This window comes from Vicia villosa, linkage group LG1 (genome assembly GCF_029867415.1).
Source record: "Vicia villosa cultivar HV-30 ecotype Madison, WI linkage group LG1, Vvil1.0, whole genome shotgun sequence".
Taxonomy (NCBI): Eukaryota; Viridiplantae; Streptophyta; class Magnoliopsida; order Fabales; family Fabaceae; genus Vicia; species Vicia villosa.
In genome coordinates, this window is record NC_081180.1 from 249,690,478 (window position 1) to 249,706,464 (window position 15,987).

At 34.7% G+C, this 15,987-nt stretch overlaps 4 protein-coding genes and 1 long non-coding RNA gene across 5 annotated transcripts; 3 read left to right on the top strand and 2 right to left on the bottom strand.

Annotated features, from left to right (window-relative positions):
• Nucleotides 1–1,168: 1,168 nt before the first annotated feature.
• On the top strand, nucleotides 1,169–4,642 carry LOC131645133 (tubby-like F-box protein 8). Its single transcript, XM_058915794.1, has 6 exons — nucleotides 1,169–1,386; nucleotides 1,695–1,765; nucleotides 2,342–2,768; nucleotides 2,909–2,996; nucleotides 3,398–3,530; nucleotides 3,712–4,642. Exons 3-6 carry the CDS (start codon nucleotides 2,418–2,420, stop codon nucleotides 4,421–4,423), a joined length of 1,284 nt encoding a protein of 427 aa, XP_058771777.1. The 5' UTR covers nucleotides 1,169–1,386; nucleotides 1,695–1,765; nucleotides 2,342–2,417; the 3' UTR covers nucleotides 4,424–4,642.
• Nucleotides 4,643–6,413: 1,771 nt separating this feature from the next.
• LOC131625467 (uncharacterized) lies at nucleotides 6,414–6,945 on the top strand. The gene is made up of 2 exons (XM_058896329.1): nucleotides 6,414–6,498; nucleotides 6,587–6,945. Exons 1-2 carry the CDS (start codon nucleotides 6,415–6,417, stop codon nucleotides 6,842–6,844), a joined length of 342 nt encoding a protein of 113 aa, XP_058752312.1. The 5' UTR covers nucleotide 6,414; the 3' UTR covers nucleotides 6,845–6,945.
• Nucleotides 6,946–7,733: 788 nt separating this feature from the next.
• LOC131625471 (uncharacterized) lies at nucleotides 7,734–8,260 on the top strand. The gene is made up of 3 exons (XR_009290864.1): nucleotides 7,734–7,772; nucleotides 7,880–7,997; nucleotides 8,082–8,260. It is a non-coding gene; the product is annotated as an uncharacterized LOC131625471 (long non-coding RNA).
• Nucleotides 8,261–8,582: 322 nt separating this feature from the next.
• LOC131598979 (uncharacterized) lies at nucleotides 8,583–10,686 on the bottom strand. Its single transcript, XM_058871508.1, has 3 exons — nucleotides 10,522–10,686; nucleotides 9,244–10,419; nucleotides 8,583–9,160 (listed from the first exon to the last, which is right to left on the bottom strand). The coding sequence occupies exons 2-3, from the start codon at nucleotides 9,998–10,000 to the stop codon at nucleotides 8,583–8,585; spliced, it is 1,335 nt and encodes a 444-aa protein (XP_058727491.1). The 5' UTR covers nucleotides 10,001–10,419; nucleotides 10,522–10,686.
• LOC131598990 (uncharacterized) lies at nucleotides 10,181–13,543 on the bottom strand. Its single transcript, XM_058871516.1, has 7 exons — nucleotides 13,342–13,543; nucleotides 13,205–13,255; nucleotides 12,816–13,056; nucleotides 11,814–12,730; nucleotides 11,389–11,763; nucleotides 10,522–11,256; nucleotides 10,181–10,419 (listed from the first exon to the last, which is right to left on the bottom strand). Exons 1-7 carry the CDS (start codon nucleotides 13,541–13,543, stop codon nucleotides 10,181–10,183), a joined length of 2,760 nt encoding a protein of 919 aa, XP_058727499.1.
• Nucleotides 13,544–15,987: the final 2,444 nt, after the last annotated feature.

A 15,987-nucleotide genomic window follows, 5' to 3' on the forward strand; every position in this document is an offset into this window, starting at 1 on the left:
TACATTCCTTATAGATCGCCGCAACCTTTTCGACACCATTTTGGTTTGGTGGTGGATAACAGGTGGATACGTTACTTAAACTCTTTATTATTATCATTATCATTATTATTATCATTATCATTATATATTCTTAAACTAAACTTCTCTACGTCAAGATTACATTAATTATAATTAATTTATGTAGTTTACATGGTAACTTGATGCTTGGTTTTCTTTCACTCATTCATACTCATTAAATTATTCTATATATTTGACTTTAAAAATAACTATTTTCCACTATAATTAAATTATCATTATTAAATTATTAAATTCATTTGACTCTAAGTATAATAATTTACATATAAAATACTTTAATTAATAGTAAATCTAATTCGTGTTAAATTTTTTTAAAAAAGTTTTGTTGTCTATTATAATTTTTTATAATTTAATCAATTAATGTCATATACAATTGCATATACATACTTAAAAAAATAAAAATAAAAATATTTAATTATGTATATGGAAACTTGATGTTTGGTTTTCTTTTGGTCTTTCATAATCATTAAATTATTGTGAATATTTGACTTTTAGAATAACCATTTTCTACCATAAATAAATTACCATTATTAAATTATTAAATTCATTTGACTAAATATAAAATAGTTCAATTAACCAAAAATTCTAGAATGAATCAAATTTTAAATACCTATTATATTTTTTAAAAGAGAATTTTACGGTCTATTATAATTCTTTTTAATTTCATGAATACTATAACACAAAAATAATAATTGGTGTATATTAAAATGAAATTAAAAAAATATTTTGATAGAAACTAGTTATCTTCTATATGTAATTTCATAGACTAATTTTTTATTTGAGTTGAATCAGACAAAACTCTTCCTTTATAGAATTTAATCGTGCTGCATGTCTAATGTTAAGATCGAATCGATGACGTTTGATTAAATTGAAAGAGATATTTTACCATCTCATACAAGTGTTTTATCAAGATAATACAACGGTCTAAAAGCATGATTTTACATACAATTATTATAAAAGTCAAATATTTTTTATTTTCAACAATTATTTAATACTATTATTTAACAAGTTGTGATTTATTTAAATCATTTTTATATCATAAAAAATAATAAAACTTAATTTATACTTTTTCACATAGTTTCATGAACTAGATTGAATGAAATTTTGGAGTCCGGATACAAGAGTGAGAGTAAGAGAGAGAAAAGAAGAGAGAGAGAGAGATATCATGGAGGTGTAAGAAACTGAGGTGTTAGCATTTTCTGACCTAAAGCTTATATCTTTCTACTTTGTTGCAAGTTTGCATCTTTCATTTCAACTTCATTCAATACAACTCTTCAACTTCTGATTCTACTTTAGATCTAAACATTCTGGGTATGTTTGTTTTCTAAATCCAAATTGTTTTTTTTTTTTGATGTTATCTATGATGTTTTTTTTTTGTTTCAAATCTTGAAGCTTTTGGTCAACTTGATTTCTGTTGAAATTACTGAGAAACAGTTCAATTTGTTTTCAAACTTGTAAAAATCTCTTTTTCTTTTTTTTTTTTTTTAGGTTTGTGCATAGTAATGAGGCAAATTTAGTTCAATTTTTTGTAAGATGAAAACTTGAACTGGGTTTTAAGATTTGGAATTTCTAGATTGTTTTTGAGGTGTTGTTTTCTAACATTTGCTTGTGTTTTGCAGATAAACTTGCAAGGTGGATTTGATCTAGTTTGGGAGTTTTGATGAACTGAGATTAATTTGCTAGTTAAGAGGTAGTTTTTCTTCCTGCATCCCTTACATTATGGTCTTTCTATGTTTTTACAACGATTTTTGAAAGAAAATTTACTGGTTAATTTTTTGTTCATTGTTTTATATATGCTATATTTGCTAGTAAATGTGTTAAATGTTCCATATTTATCGTAATGTTTTTTTGCCTTAACAAGATGTTTTGTTATCATATATAATAATCACATGAGATTTATAGAGTAACAAAATTTATGCTTTTCCCCGGTAAAAGCTTCCGATGCCATTTTTAAGTCAGTTATCTCAACCCCAGGGTTTGCCTGGTGGCGAAGGCTTTGGTCCTGAGAGTGTGCTCCTCTCAAGGTCTCAGGTTCAAATCCTGCCAGGTGCGGACGATCCCTGTGTTGGGCCGTTGGGCCAGTCCATACAGAGGTTTGCTTTGACTTTAAATGGGCCTAGTAGTGGACGGTGGGATTGTTTCCCTTGGATTAGTCGGTTGCAAGACTCGATATCAAGCTTTCTAAAAACAAATATAGTGTTTCTTTTGGTTGGATAATAATTAATGATAATGTGACTGCTGAGATGAAACTCTACTTTGATTGCAGTTATATATATGCTTACAGTGGTTGGATATAATCCATCAGAAGTTTGCAGAAGAGATACTTGCGATAATCCTGCAGAATGTCATTCCGTAGCATAGTTCGTGATGTTCGTGATAGTTTCGGGAGCTTATCTAGGCGTAGTTTTGATGTCAAACTTACCGGTCATCATCATAGAGGAAAATCTCATGGTTCGGTACAGGATTTGCACGATCAGCCTCTTGTAATTCAAAATAGTTGCTGGGCGAGCTTACCCCCAGAATTACTTTTCGACGTCATTCGACGGCTAGAGGAGAGTGAGAATACGTGGCCTTCACGAAAGCATGTAGTTGCTTGTGCTTCTGTTTGCCAGTCTTGGAGGAATATGTGCAAGGACATCGTTAAGAGTCCTGAGTTCTGCGGCAAACTTACGTTCCCCGTGTCCCTGAAGCAGGTTAAACATATTACTTTTTTCCTTGCCGATTGTCTCACGTTTTTTAATAAACAACACGTTACATTTATGATGAGATAATAGTGAAAGTTGATATGGTTGCAACATGCTGACTTTTTTTTTTTGTTTGTTTCGCTTGTCAGCCCGGGCCGCGAGATGGAATCATTCAATGCTTTATCAAAAGAGATAAATCTAACTTAACATACCACCTATTCCTTTGTCTGAGCCCCGGTAAACACTCTTCTCTTAAATAACCACTTGGGTTCTTATGGTTTTATGATCAAATAGCGGTGCCCTGGCCGCCATGGCGGTTTTTGGGCTCGCCGTAATGGTAAATACCGGCCAATATTGCGGGTTTTCCCGCCATAATCCGGTATAACAGCGCCTCAAAGTTGCCAATATGGTGGGATTTACATGGCAGTTTTTGGCCTCGCCGCTATGGCGGATACACATGGCGGTTTTTGGGCTCGCCGCAATGGTAAATACCGTCCGATATTGCGGGTTTTTCCGCCATAATCCACTATAATGGCGCGCTGATACGCCGTGGAAACACTTGAATCAGTCCATTAGTTGTACATGTTGAAATCGATATATTTTTTTTGTTCCTGTTTCTAAGTTTTTGTCTTTTGCAGCTTTGTTAGTCGAAAATGGAAAATTCCTCCTCTCTGCTAAGAGGACAAGGAGAACAACCTACACTGAGTATGTTATTTCCATGGATGCTGACAACATCTCCCGATCAAGTAATACTTACATCGGAAAGCTTAGGTAAACGTACTGCCTGCAAGTATTTGTCATTGTTCGGTTTCTCGTGTCATCAACTAAGTTAAATCTTGGTTTTCTATTCATATCTTCAAAACCGTTTAGTTTACCGAGTTTCTTGCCGTTTTCTATTCATATCTATGTTTTCTTACTTACAATAGTTTATATTATTATTTTGGTATACCAGATCAAACTTTCTCGGAACGAAATTCATTATATATGACACACAGCCTCCCCACACTTCTGCCCATATATGTCCACCGGGGATTGGGAAGACGAGCCGCAGATTTTCCAAAAAGGTATCGCCTAAGGTCCCATCCGGGAGTTACAACATAGCTCAGGTAACATATGAACTGAACGTTCTCGGCACTCGAGGCCCAAGAAAGATGCACTGCATTATGCATTCAATACCAAATTCAGCACTTGATGCCGGCGGATCCGTTCCCGGACAGCCCGAGCTTATTCCCCGTTCCCTGGAGGACTCATTCCGTAGCATCTCGTTTTCAAAGTCCCTAGATCATTCCATCGAGTTCAGCAGTTCACGGTTTTCCGAGATCGGAGGATCATGCAACGAGGACGACGACGGCAAGGCAAGACCCTTAGTTCTGAAAAACAAGCCTCCAAGATGGCACGAACAACTCCAGTGCTGGTGCCTGAATTTCCGGGGCCGAGTAACTGTCGCATCTGTTAAAAACTTTCAGCTGATCGCATCCACCCAACCACCTGCTGGCGCGCCGACGCCATCTCAACCAGCTCCATCGGAACATGATAAGATTATTCTACAATTCGGCAAAGTCGGGAAAGATATGTTCACCATGGATTATCGGTATCCGTTATCCGCATTCCAAGCTTTCGCGATATGCTTGAGCAGCTTTGACACCAAGCTGGCTTGTGAATAAGTTATAATCATGAAGTCTTTTTAAAGTGAACTAATCAAACTTTTGTGATGGTTAAAATTCTCTTTATTTTTAAATCTCTTTGTCCTATTCTTATCACTAGTGTTATGGGATTAGGCCATTGTTATTGCTCAGATTCTGCATGACTAAATTGTAACTGATGATGTAATAGGGTTTAAACTTCAAAGCATTTTTAACTTAAAATGTTGTGTTTCTTTCTCACTAGTTTCATGCATGCCAATGCTATGTTATTATCCTTGTACCAACAAATTACCTTAGCTTATGTCAAAAAAGTGAATCAAAGGTAACACAATAAGCTCTTTTGTAGCCAAAAACACAATTAATTTGAGCTGGAGATACTAGGTAATGGTGTCATACTATATTTTCAAACAATTATTAGTCTTTTTTGTTTTGATTTTGTGAATGGTCAAACAATTATTGGTTATCATTGAATTTTTGGAGTAATGTTTTGACATGACTCTTGAGTAAAACAATAGAGTCAAAAGTGAAATATCATAGAGAAGGACCACAAGGGCACAAACAATATTGGAGTACTCAAATTGTTGATATAATGAAGAAGAAAAGTACTCAAATTGTATTTAATATATAAGTAAAAGAGAAAATAAGATATACACGGGTATTTTGCCACATCACGCTTTTGTTTTACACTCTAAAAATTATTTTTTTTTAAAGGAAACTAGTGTCTTACCCGTGCGTTCGCACGGGTACCCGTCTGTCTCGCGCATTGGGTTTTAGGGCACTTTAATAAAATAGGAAATATATATATATATATATATATATATATATATATATATATATATATATATATATATATATATATATATATATATATATGTATATATATGTAAGTTCATATAATAAGGTAAAATATTTTAAATAGGTTAAAAATACCTGTTGGACCTTATAGTTGGTTAATTTATCTAAGTGTGCCCGTCTGTCTCGCGCATTGGGTTTTAGGGCACTTTAATAAAATAGGAAAAATATATATATATATATATATATATATATATATATATATATATATATATATATATATATATATATATATATATATATATATATATATATATATATATATATATATGTAAGTTCATATAATAAGGTAAAATATTTTAAATAGGTTAAAAATACCTGTTGGACTTTATAGTTGGTTAATTTATCTAAGTTAATAGGACATTAAAGTTTATTGGGCCTTAGAATTCTAGCCTTGGTGCAGAAAACCTATTTTTATTGTTAGATCTAATTTGTTAATAGGCCCACAAAAGAATCCTATTATTGGTATTGTTACATAACGCTGGAATTTAAAATGAAAGTAACGTTGGATTCATAAGCAATCAAAGAGTCTGTCTTTGGCATTGTTGGTGTAAGAAACGCAGGGTTGGGTGATAAGTGTGAAGAACAAAATGTCGCAGCCAAGAAGGTATGTGCATGTGTTACTGTTTATGTTGTTTGCAGAGTTTATCATAAGATATTCATCCATTTAGAGGTCGCAATGTTGTTTTGATTCCAGTTCACCCGATAGGTTGGAGTTGCAAACTCCATGGAAGCGGCTCACAGTTGAGAGGATACTGAGTGGGTCACAGGAGAATGATGATGTTATGGAGGAATGGAAGAAACAACATGAAAGATTGAATCGTGTCGACGATGCCGGTAAAGTTTCTGTAGAGGCTGCCAGGATTGTTGAAAATAAAGGGTAATCTTATAGTTTAATTTTGTTTTTTGTATTGAATTCCATTTAACCTCTACAAAATTGAATGTGTTTCCGGAATAATGAGTTACAACTTAGTTTAATAAATAGTTTGTATGTTATTGTGTTGAAGGGATGATGGAGATGGAATTGAATACATAATGATATCTTCTGATAGTGAGAGGTAAAGTTTATTTATAAGTGATAGGGAATATATTATCGTTATACGTATATTGATGCTGTTGTGTTTGCATTGTGCTGTAAATGTGGTCTTAATTTCAGGGAAATGAGTCCTGTACAGGAAGAGTTCGAAGAAGCGTACTGGACTCGTGAAGTTCATGATGTAAAGAAGTTTTGCTCAAATGTTATGGTAAGCAGTGTTCAAAGTCTATAGTTGTTGGCACACTGGTGTTATACAGAGATGTAATGTAACTGATATTGTATGTCAATGAGTGCAGTATATTCCTGCAGAAATAGTAGAGAAATGTGGGCTTGCTGGAATGTCAGAGATTACCCTCAATGATGTGGACAACGGGTACCCATATGAGTGCAATGTGAAGAAGAGGCCAAAAAAAAATGAAACATATTTGTATGGAGAATGGTTTGACTATGTAAGGGCAGCGGAACTGAAAGTAGGTGATAAAATGCACTTTGTGATTTATTACCCGCCGGTGTTAGATATTATGGTAACAGTGGAGCACAGTGGTGATCGTTGATAGAGCTGTTGGTTAGGCAATGTTTGTGGTGGATGTATAGGGCCGTTTTTTAGCAGTTTGGTTTGTATGGGATTTATGGTTTTGTTTTTTTTTGTAATGGTGGATGTGAACCAAGATTAACAATTATGGCACTATGTATGGTTTTAAATTAAATATTATCAATTTTGGTTGTAAGTTTCATGGAATGAGCCAAATCTGCCATGGTTTTTATGCAAAATTGATTACCATTCTGTTTTAAAATTAAGTATTGTTTATTATAAGTATTGAACATGATATCTATCAAACTTGATCAGAATAGGGAACCTAATTTCATTATTGTTGGTATAAGTTGGGGTATGGCTCCTGTAAATGGTAGGCTATTAAATCTAATAGGTAAACACACAACAATGGACATATGAATAGTTGAAAATTCAATTTAATAGTATATGTTAAAGAGTAGTACGATAATATTAAATGGTTATAAAATAGTTGTAATGTGTTATATTATATTGGGATGTGAAAGATCAATTGGGTTATGGGCAGTTATTGTTTTTCGTGAGGCATATAAATAAAACGAAAACTGTTTTGAAGTGATGTAAATGCAAAGAAGACTAATTGAACAATTGCATTGATTTCTATTGGACGGTGGAAAAGTAGCAGGTATGTGAAGAGTCCATTTAGAGTGTTATATAAGTAATGTGCAGATAGTTTGATAGCACTAAACACTGAAGCATTCATCATTACTCTGCAATCAACAGTGTAAGCTGCGAATTTCTGAAAAGATGGAAGGAAGAGTTGATCAAGCAGTGAGAGGTAAAGGTAAACACATCATTTGAAAGTTTGCTCTGTTACATATTGTATTTAAAAGTTATATATGGTTGCATGCAGGTGAAGAAAACTCGGTCAACCAAATGGCTGTGGGGAAAGCTGTCACCTCTGATAACTCTGTGTATGTTTGAATTAGCTTATGTTGAGTATACGTTTTATGTTTTAATTTAGAATGTTTGATAACACATTTATTTATTGACCATGTTGTCTGTTTGTATAATGTTCCAGATGCCATGAACCTGTTGTTGATGATTTTAGTTGCCATGTAGAACAGCCTGCTAAGTTACAATATTGTATCTGGAAGCAAGATGTGTCCAACGGGAAGATGGCTCAGTCATGTCTTCTTGTAAGTTATTATTCGTTTTAAGCTTATTGTCTTTCCCTAACAGTTAATGGGATTATCTAATGTTGTTTTATATCAATATTGCAGGAAATTCCTGAGCATGTTGTGGCAAGTCGCTGGCTCCATGGAGCAAGGTTTGTAGATTTGGTTGACTGGGAAAGGGAAGTCAGGTATGAATGTGAAGTTCATCATACCGAAAAGGGTCAGATGTTCTTAGGGCGTGGTTGGTACAAATTTGCCAAGGAAAGGTGCCTGCTTGATGGAGACTCTATGGGCTTCAGCATTAAGGATCCCATCAGCAAGGAGATACTTGTAACAATGTTGAAATATTAACAATGATGTCAAAGTTTGTTATAAGTATCTAAGTGTTTAACTTTTTGTAATTTTCTGGTGGACTTAGGTCCACCTTTATATTAATATATAAGATTTTGGTATTTAGATGTTATGCTATATATATATTATTTCTGTTACTTACATTGCTAATATGCTGTTAGTAATATATATTACAGCAGTTACTTGCAATACTAATATGCTGTTATTAATATAGATTACCGCTGTTACAGATTTACTCTGATCAATTCTAAAAACTTAGACATTGTTAAAAACTTCTTTATACACAACATTTGTAGTTTTCTCCCTGAATTTCTTTTCTTCATCATGTATCAGTATTTTGATTCCCTTTTTTGTTGTTACTCTTGACAATGCGACATAAATCTGGCCATGTGTGAATACATCTTTCGGTAAGTACAAACCAACGTTATCCAATGACTGTCCCTGTGATTTGTTAATTGTCATAGAATAGGAAACAATAATAGGTAACTGTCTCCTATTCAGTTTGAATGGCCATGGTGATTGGGATGGTGACATGTCCATTCGAGGTATGTAAACCAAATTTCCCAAACCTTTACCACCCATTATTGAAGCCTCCAGTACATGGGCTGCCATCTTTGTTATACACAGCCTTGTGCCGTTACATAAACCTTCAGCCTGATCTATATTTCTCATGAGCATTATAGGTGTCCCAACCTTTAGTTTTAAGTGATGGTTTGGCAATCCTGATGTTCGGAGGGAACTTAGAAATTCTGGTGTGAGGATATCAACTACTGCTGGGTCATGAATCTCAGACTTGTCAACTGAATTTGCGCTGTAGTAGTCACGAATCTCTCCTACATTGTTGACCAAACAGAATTAGTAAAAGCAAAAATTAGATTAATATAATCCATTAAATTATATATTTTTGTTGCTTAACCTGGCATCAAGCTAAGTATATGGTCATTGATCTGATCAACAATCTGCAGTGTAGAGGCAAGTATCGCTCGACTTTTAAGGTAATCAACACATTGGAAATTATTTATGAAATCAGGGTATGTGCTATTGACAATGGCCACGATTGGATCATCAAATTCTGTTATCAGAATATCAGGTGGTATGTTGATTTCGGCGGTGCCGTCATTAGGCTCAGATATTCGGCCCTCTCCTATTCTTAAAAGCCAATCTGAAAACTGTGCTATCTCATTTTTGTCAGTCTGTGTTGATCCTGTTCGTAGCCGCATGTTTCTTGTCAATGTTAATACCTCAACTGAATGCCATATGTAAGATGCATTTATGGCACAGTGTACAATATCGGAACGACTGCCTCTGGGGACGACAGGTAAAATCTGTCTGAAATCGCCCCCGAAAACAACAACCTTTCCACCGAATACATCAGTTGAATTTTTGTCTGCACTCATAACATCTTTCAAAGTTCTGTCAAGCGATTCTATTGCATACTTATGCGCCATTGGTGCCTCATCCCATATTATAAGCTTTGTCTGTCGTAACATGTCTGCGACATCATCGTTGAATTCAACCTTGCAAGTAGAATTGTCCATAGTTGGTACCGGTATCCTGAACTTTGAATGTGCAGTTCTACCTCCTGGAAGTAACAATGATGCTATACCGCTAGTTGCAACAGTTAAACATATATCGTGTTTTGATCTTAATGCAGCTGCGAGTGTTCTCCACATATATGTTTTTCCGGTACCACCATAACCATGAAGGAAGAAAACCGCAGGTTTTTGAGACTCCACAGCGTGGATGATTTTTTCATAAATACTTCTTTGCTCATCTTAGGAACATAATATTGATTGTAGAACGGTGTTAGAATAATTGATTCATAGAATTTCAAAGCGTAAAATAAAATGAATTTAATTGACGCAATAGTTACCTGTAAGAGCAGCAAACAGATTTTCAAATTCTGAGTTCATTGATGCTGTATCATAATTACGCTCATCATATATGAGCCTGTTTCCCAACTGTTCAAGAACATAAGCATCCGGATATGGAATAGGACTAAAATCCTTTAGTGTCCTTCTATTTGCCTGAAGCAGTTTCTCAATTTCTATTAAAGTCAAATTTTGTAACTCTTCTTGTGTGAGGTCCAATTCTGCATTGATATGCGAAATTGAGTTATAATACTGTTGGTAAGTCATCTGTAGGTTGTTATTAACAAATTGTTTTGTTTGCTATTTTATTATGTCTAACAAACCTGGATTAGCAGCCAATGCTCTTTGTGTATGTAAGACACCATCAGATAATAGGAGCCAAGTTTGTTCCCAAACATGTGCAGGGCAATTAACAGCACCAGACAAAAGCATGATAACAAACAGTTTTCGAAGAAAATGACCAGTCCCCCAATGACTTGCCTCCTTTATAGCAGCTATGTATTCTTTGTCGTCTTCAAGAAATCCCATTGCAAAGCATGCATCTCTGAATGTATCATACTGAATGTTATCCACGGTCCTGATTTCCTCATATGTTGTTGGTCCTTTTGCCACCGTCAACATCATGCGCAGGTAAAACAGTTCACCAGTTGTTGGCGGAACCCATATGAGACGTCCAATGGTGAAGCCTTTTTTCCACGGTTTCCATTCTCTCTTTTTTTTGTGGTAAACAAACTTTGAGACAAACTGACCATAAGTTAATGTTTGTGCCTCTTCATATTTAGCATTTGCTACCAGCCATGCAGTAAACATTGATTCAGTCACACTTGCAGTTTCCAGCACATTTTCCATGCGTTCATAATCTGTATAGTATATAGGTTTCTCCCCAACCAAATGATAGAACATACGTTCCACAGCTGGTTTTCTGCCATGAATATTGTAAGAGTAAATGCGCCAGCATGCTTCACTGGGTGAGACATACCTGCAGTCGAGATATTGTTGGATCTCATCAACAGGTTGATTGCTATTTGTTGAAACTGCTGCTGTTATTCTGTCATAGCCTTTATTGATATATTTGAAAAGATATTTTATGGAAGTACTCTGATTACACCATTCCATGTTTATATGTGCCTGGTATTTCATAAGAAATCTGGTATTATATGGAACCACATGTCTGTTGTCCAAGGTGATACCATTTTTTTCAATAGTGAAGGTTTTTGATCTTCTCCTATACAGCAGATATCCTTCTGCATCAACAATAATGTCTTCAATAAACTTTTTGGGGTAGTATTTAGAACATCGTCCATTCTTCATACATTGTGAGGTCACGCGAGCAAGCCCACAGGGTCCATGCATCATATGTGCCCTAACCAATTTGTATAAATTGGGATGAACAGTCGGGTCGGGAATTTCAGCAGAAATGATCTTGTCTATGTCAGATGGTGTTGGGTATTTGCTCTTAGGGTGTAGGAATATCAAGATGTGAGCATGTGGCAATCCGCGCTTTTGGAATTCGATGGTGTACATATCTATTAAATTGAAAGTTAGTTCGATGTAATATTTTGGTACTACACAGACACATGATTGAAAAGTAGTATAATTAAATGAAACAACTTACATGCAATCACTTTTCCCACGACATGGTGTTTTGTAATATCATCCATGAGGGTATCAAACTTTATTTTGAAAACTTTTGAAATGATATCTGGCCTATCATGGGGTTGTAGACCTGTGCCTGGCAATGCTCTTTTAATTTCAGGCCAATTTGGGTTGCAGGTAAAAGTAACAAATAAATCAGGGAATCCCAATTGACTTGAAATGGCCATACCGTCAAAATATAGTTGATCCATATATCTCTTGCTACCAACAAATGTTGATGGCAGAACAACTCGTTTTCCTCGCTTTTGGTGTTCATTTCTTGTATCGCAATCAGTTTGAGCGGCCAAATTATTATATTTGCCCACTCTTAATTTCGACTGATTATCTCTCAACCAATTCAGTCGTTCGGATTCCATCATAGCATAGCCGTCGACTAAGAATTGTTGAAATAGGCGTCTTGAGTAAAGTAGTGTTTTTGCCTCTTTGCGACGTTGTTGTAACCGGTAAGAAAACCAATCCTTAATGCTTTGACGGTTTCTCTTAGTGACCTCAGTTTCATGGCGATATCTGTGCATTATATTTTTCCTGTAACCATCTTCCCCATAAGGAAATATAAGAGGATACTGATAAGCCAAATATGCTGGGTGAAACTCATCTATTCGTTGCAAACCACCATTGCGGCGCTGAATTAAGATGTCCCTTTTATCAGCAGAATCAATGTCTCCCACAATGAGTGCAGCCACTTCTGAGACAGTAGGTTTGTTGTAAACACGGCCATCTTCGGATCTATCAGAAATAAGCCTGAGTTTTAAATCTGTGAAAGAATTTGTCCTTAAAACATCCCTTGCCATTCTAAAAGCTTTGGCATGAACATTGTGCTGATCTAACATCATCTTGAGCTTTTTGACAACCGGTCGCTCGATGCCTTTGTTGTCCCTGTTTATTTTTCGCAGCCATGAATAAATAGTTTAACATAATATTTTTATAAAACAATTGTGTAATTATGTCTGAGCATGCTTACTTGAAACATTTTATTCTGTGTTCAACTTCATTGTCCGTGTCATAGATGTATAATTGAGCATATTGCGGAGGTTGCCCTGTTTCTGGCAGCAGTGTACCAATTCGATGACAGGTCTGACCCTGCAGTCTCAAAGTAGGGGGTCCACCTCTTTTAGAATATGTTGTGTCGAACTTCATTCCAGGGGAAGTGAATGAGAACATTGCGTTGTATGTTCGTATGTTAGCCTGGTAGTTTTTACTATCTGAATATGTGTTATTAAATAGAAGATCTTGCAACACCTGTGGAGGTTGCTCAAGGAACGGAAGAACAATTTTTCCTCCACGGCAACAACGATAAAAGCGAGGAGTTGCTGTAATTTTGTGTATTCACTTTTTCTTGGTACCACATACATGCTTGGCAGTGTGCGCATTCATAACTTTGGTCGCCAATATCGTAATATTCTGAAAGAAGAAACCACAATACTGAATATGTCTATTAACAGAAGAAGTGTACATCATTTGGTTATCAGTGTATGATATGGAAATACCTTGAAGATGGGCCTCCTGTAATTGTGCCGGGTCTGAATCTTCGTCAGAGCCGGAACTATTAGAAGAATTTAAATTATTGTCAGAGTTGGAGTCATCATTGTCTTCATAATGAGATTCAACAGACACATTATGATTTGAGGTAGATGGATGATCCATGGACTGACTTGACATATTATAATTTGAAGTAGATGCATGATCCATGTTCTGACTTTGACTAACAATGTTGTTCGTATTTGTAACGCCCGCAAATTCAGTTATTCGCTTAATCTAGACGTTCAGAGTGTTTAGTGAAGTTTTCGTATTTTGAGACGATTTAGTCTGTATTAGTTCGGGATAGCGGATCGATATTTAATCAAGTGTTTTGATATTTTCAGTATTAGAAATATTATTGGAAAAATATTTGAAATTTTGGGAATTTTCTGAGTAATTAAGATTAGACCGGAAATATGATATATTGGTCGAATTTGGATTGTCGGTGTTATTTAAGGGCATATTTGGAATTATTAAATTGAAGTTGGAAAATAATATTAAAGATAATATTATTTATAAGTCGGAATTATTACATTGATGGAATATTATTAAAGGTGGTATAATTGATTATTTGAGTTATATAACTTATTGGGCCTAAATTGAATTGGAGGATATTAAATAAAGAGAAAGTTTGAACACTAAGCCCAATTTGTTTTTATATTAGGGTTTTAGAGATTTAAGAGTAGTGTTGTCACAATGAGGAAGAGAGGAATAGAAGAGAAAGAGACAAGTTTTGAAGGAGAAGAACAAGCTTAGAGATTTCATCCATGGTGTCAAATTGGAGTTGCAATTGGAGACCCATTGAGTTGCTTCCATTTATAAGGTAAGGGTGGGGTTCTCTTCCTATAATGGGGCTTATGAACAATTGTATGTTGGAGATTGGGAATTTAGGTTATAGTTTTTTTTCTATGTTAAACTATTACCGAACTTGAAATTGAAATTATATATTCTACCATTGCTGTTTGTTACTATTCATGTTAATGACTGTATGTTGCTGAATCCGTAAAATATATGAGTGACGAGTGGCTCGGCAACCCATTAAGGTGTTATACTAGTTTTGTTTTTCATTGCCAAATTTCTTTTCTCTTTCACATGCCCTGTCTTGTTTCATATACTTACTATTATTTAATATATGAATGTGGAGATAATATTAAAGAAAGAAATCATGGTTTTTGAATGAAATAAATTAGAAAGAGTAGGAAATATTAGTATACTAGATAATTTGAAAATCATATAGCATTACAATGATAACTAACTATTTTGTGGCATAGTGTTATTAAGAATTGGATTACAATGATAGAAATAAAGCATAACTGGTATAGACATAATTGAATAGTAGGAACAGTAATTTTGGTTTCCTTATACAAGCAGTAAATTATAGAACTAATAAACTGTCCAGTTTGATCGAAATAGCCGAATTAAGCGGTATATTTAGTTCTCCGGAATTTGATGAAAATTGACGTGATAGCTAAGTTTAATTAATACATTAACGTGGTGGTGTTATTTTGTCGAAATTGTGATATTAATTGGTTGATTAAATTAATGGTTGAATTAATTTTTTAATAAGCCTATTTAATTGGAGTAAACTTGAACTTAGATTAACTATTCGGTTTATCGATAAATTACGATATCTTGAGTATTTAATCGAACGAATTGACTAACCGGTGAATAATAGATTTGTATCCGAATTAACCGGTTGATCCGTGATTTTAGTGACTTGGAAGTATAACCCAAAAACTCATAAAGCCGTGAATATTAAGGATTTAACCGGAAATTAGATAACCGGTAGTGACGCAAGATATACCCGATTAATTAGAAATTATTAGGTGAATAATTTTGGTTAATGGATTAGTGAGTTAATTTAAAGACTAACTTATGGAGGGTTATAAGACTAATTTGACTTGATTTAATGTGTCTATTTGTTGTAATGATTTTGTTAATATGTGAAGTTATATGTTTGTCGTGATGTGTCGAAACATGTCGATGTTTGTGATGATTGGTAATACGTGATGTTGTATATATTCGTGATGATAATTTTGTGACTAAGTGAAGATGAAATATTATGGTGACGTGAATTACCTCGTATAATGGTAATTGATTGTGATATAGGCTTATGCCTCGTGACGATATGTGATTGTGATGAGTATGATGTGTTGTCTTATTTGTCGAGTCACATTTCATATGCATACTCTGTGACGGCCTGGATTGGCAAATTAGTGACGAAGGCTTATGCCTTGTGCCTCAGATTCGGGCAATTGGTGATGGGGGCTGAAGCCCCGATTGGTACCACATGCATATACATGAGTCATGTCCCATGTGTCTTATGTGATTCATAGTTATGACGTTTTGTGACTATATCGTGATTGTATTCCATGACTTGTTAAATGATGGAAGTATGTGAAGATGTAAATTGATGATTTTAAGATTAGTATGATGATATTAATATTTGTGAATGCGATTAACTGAATATGTCTGGTGTGACTTATATGTGATGTTTTGTGTTTAGATGTATATGTGATGTTTTGAGTTTAGATGTTTATGTGATGTTTTATGACAAGATGTATGACTTATATGCTATGACGTTGTGGGATTGAAATTGTGATTTATACTTGTGA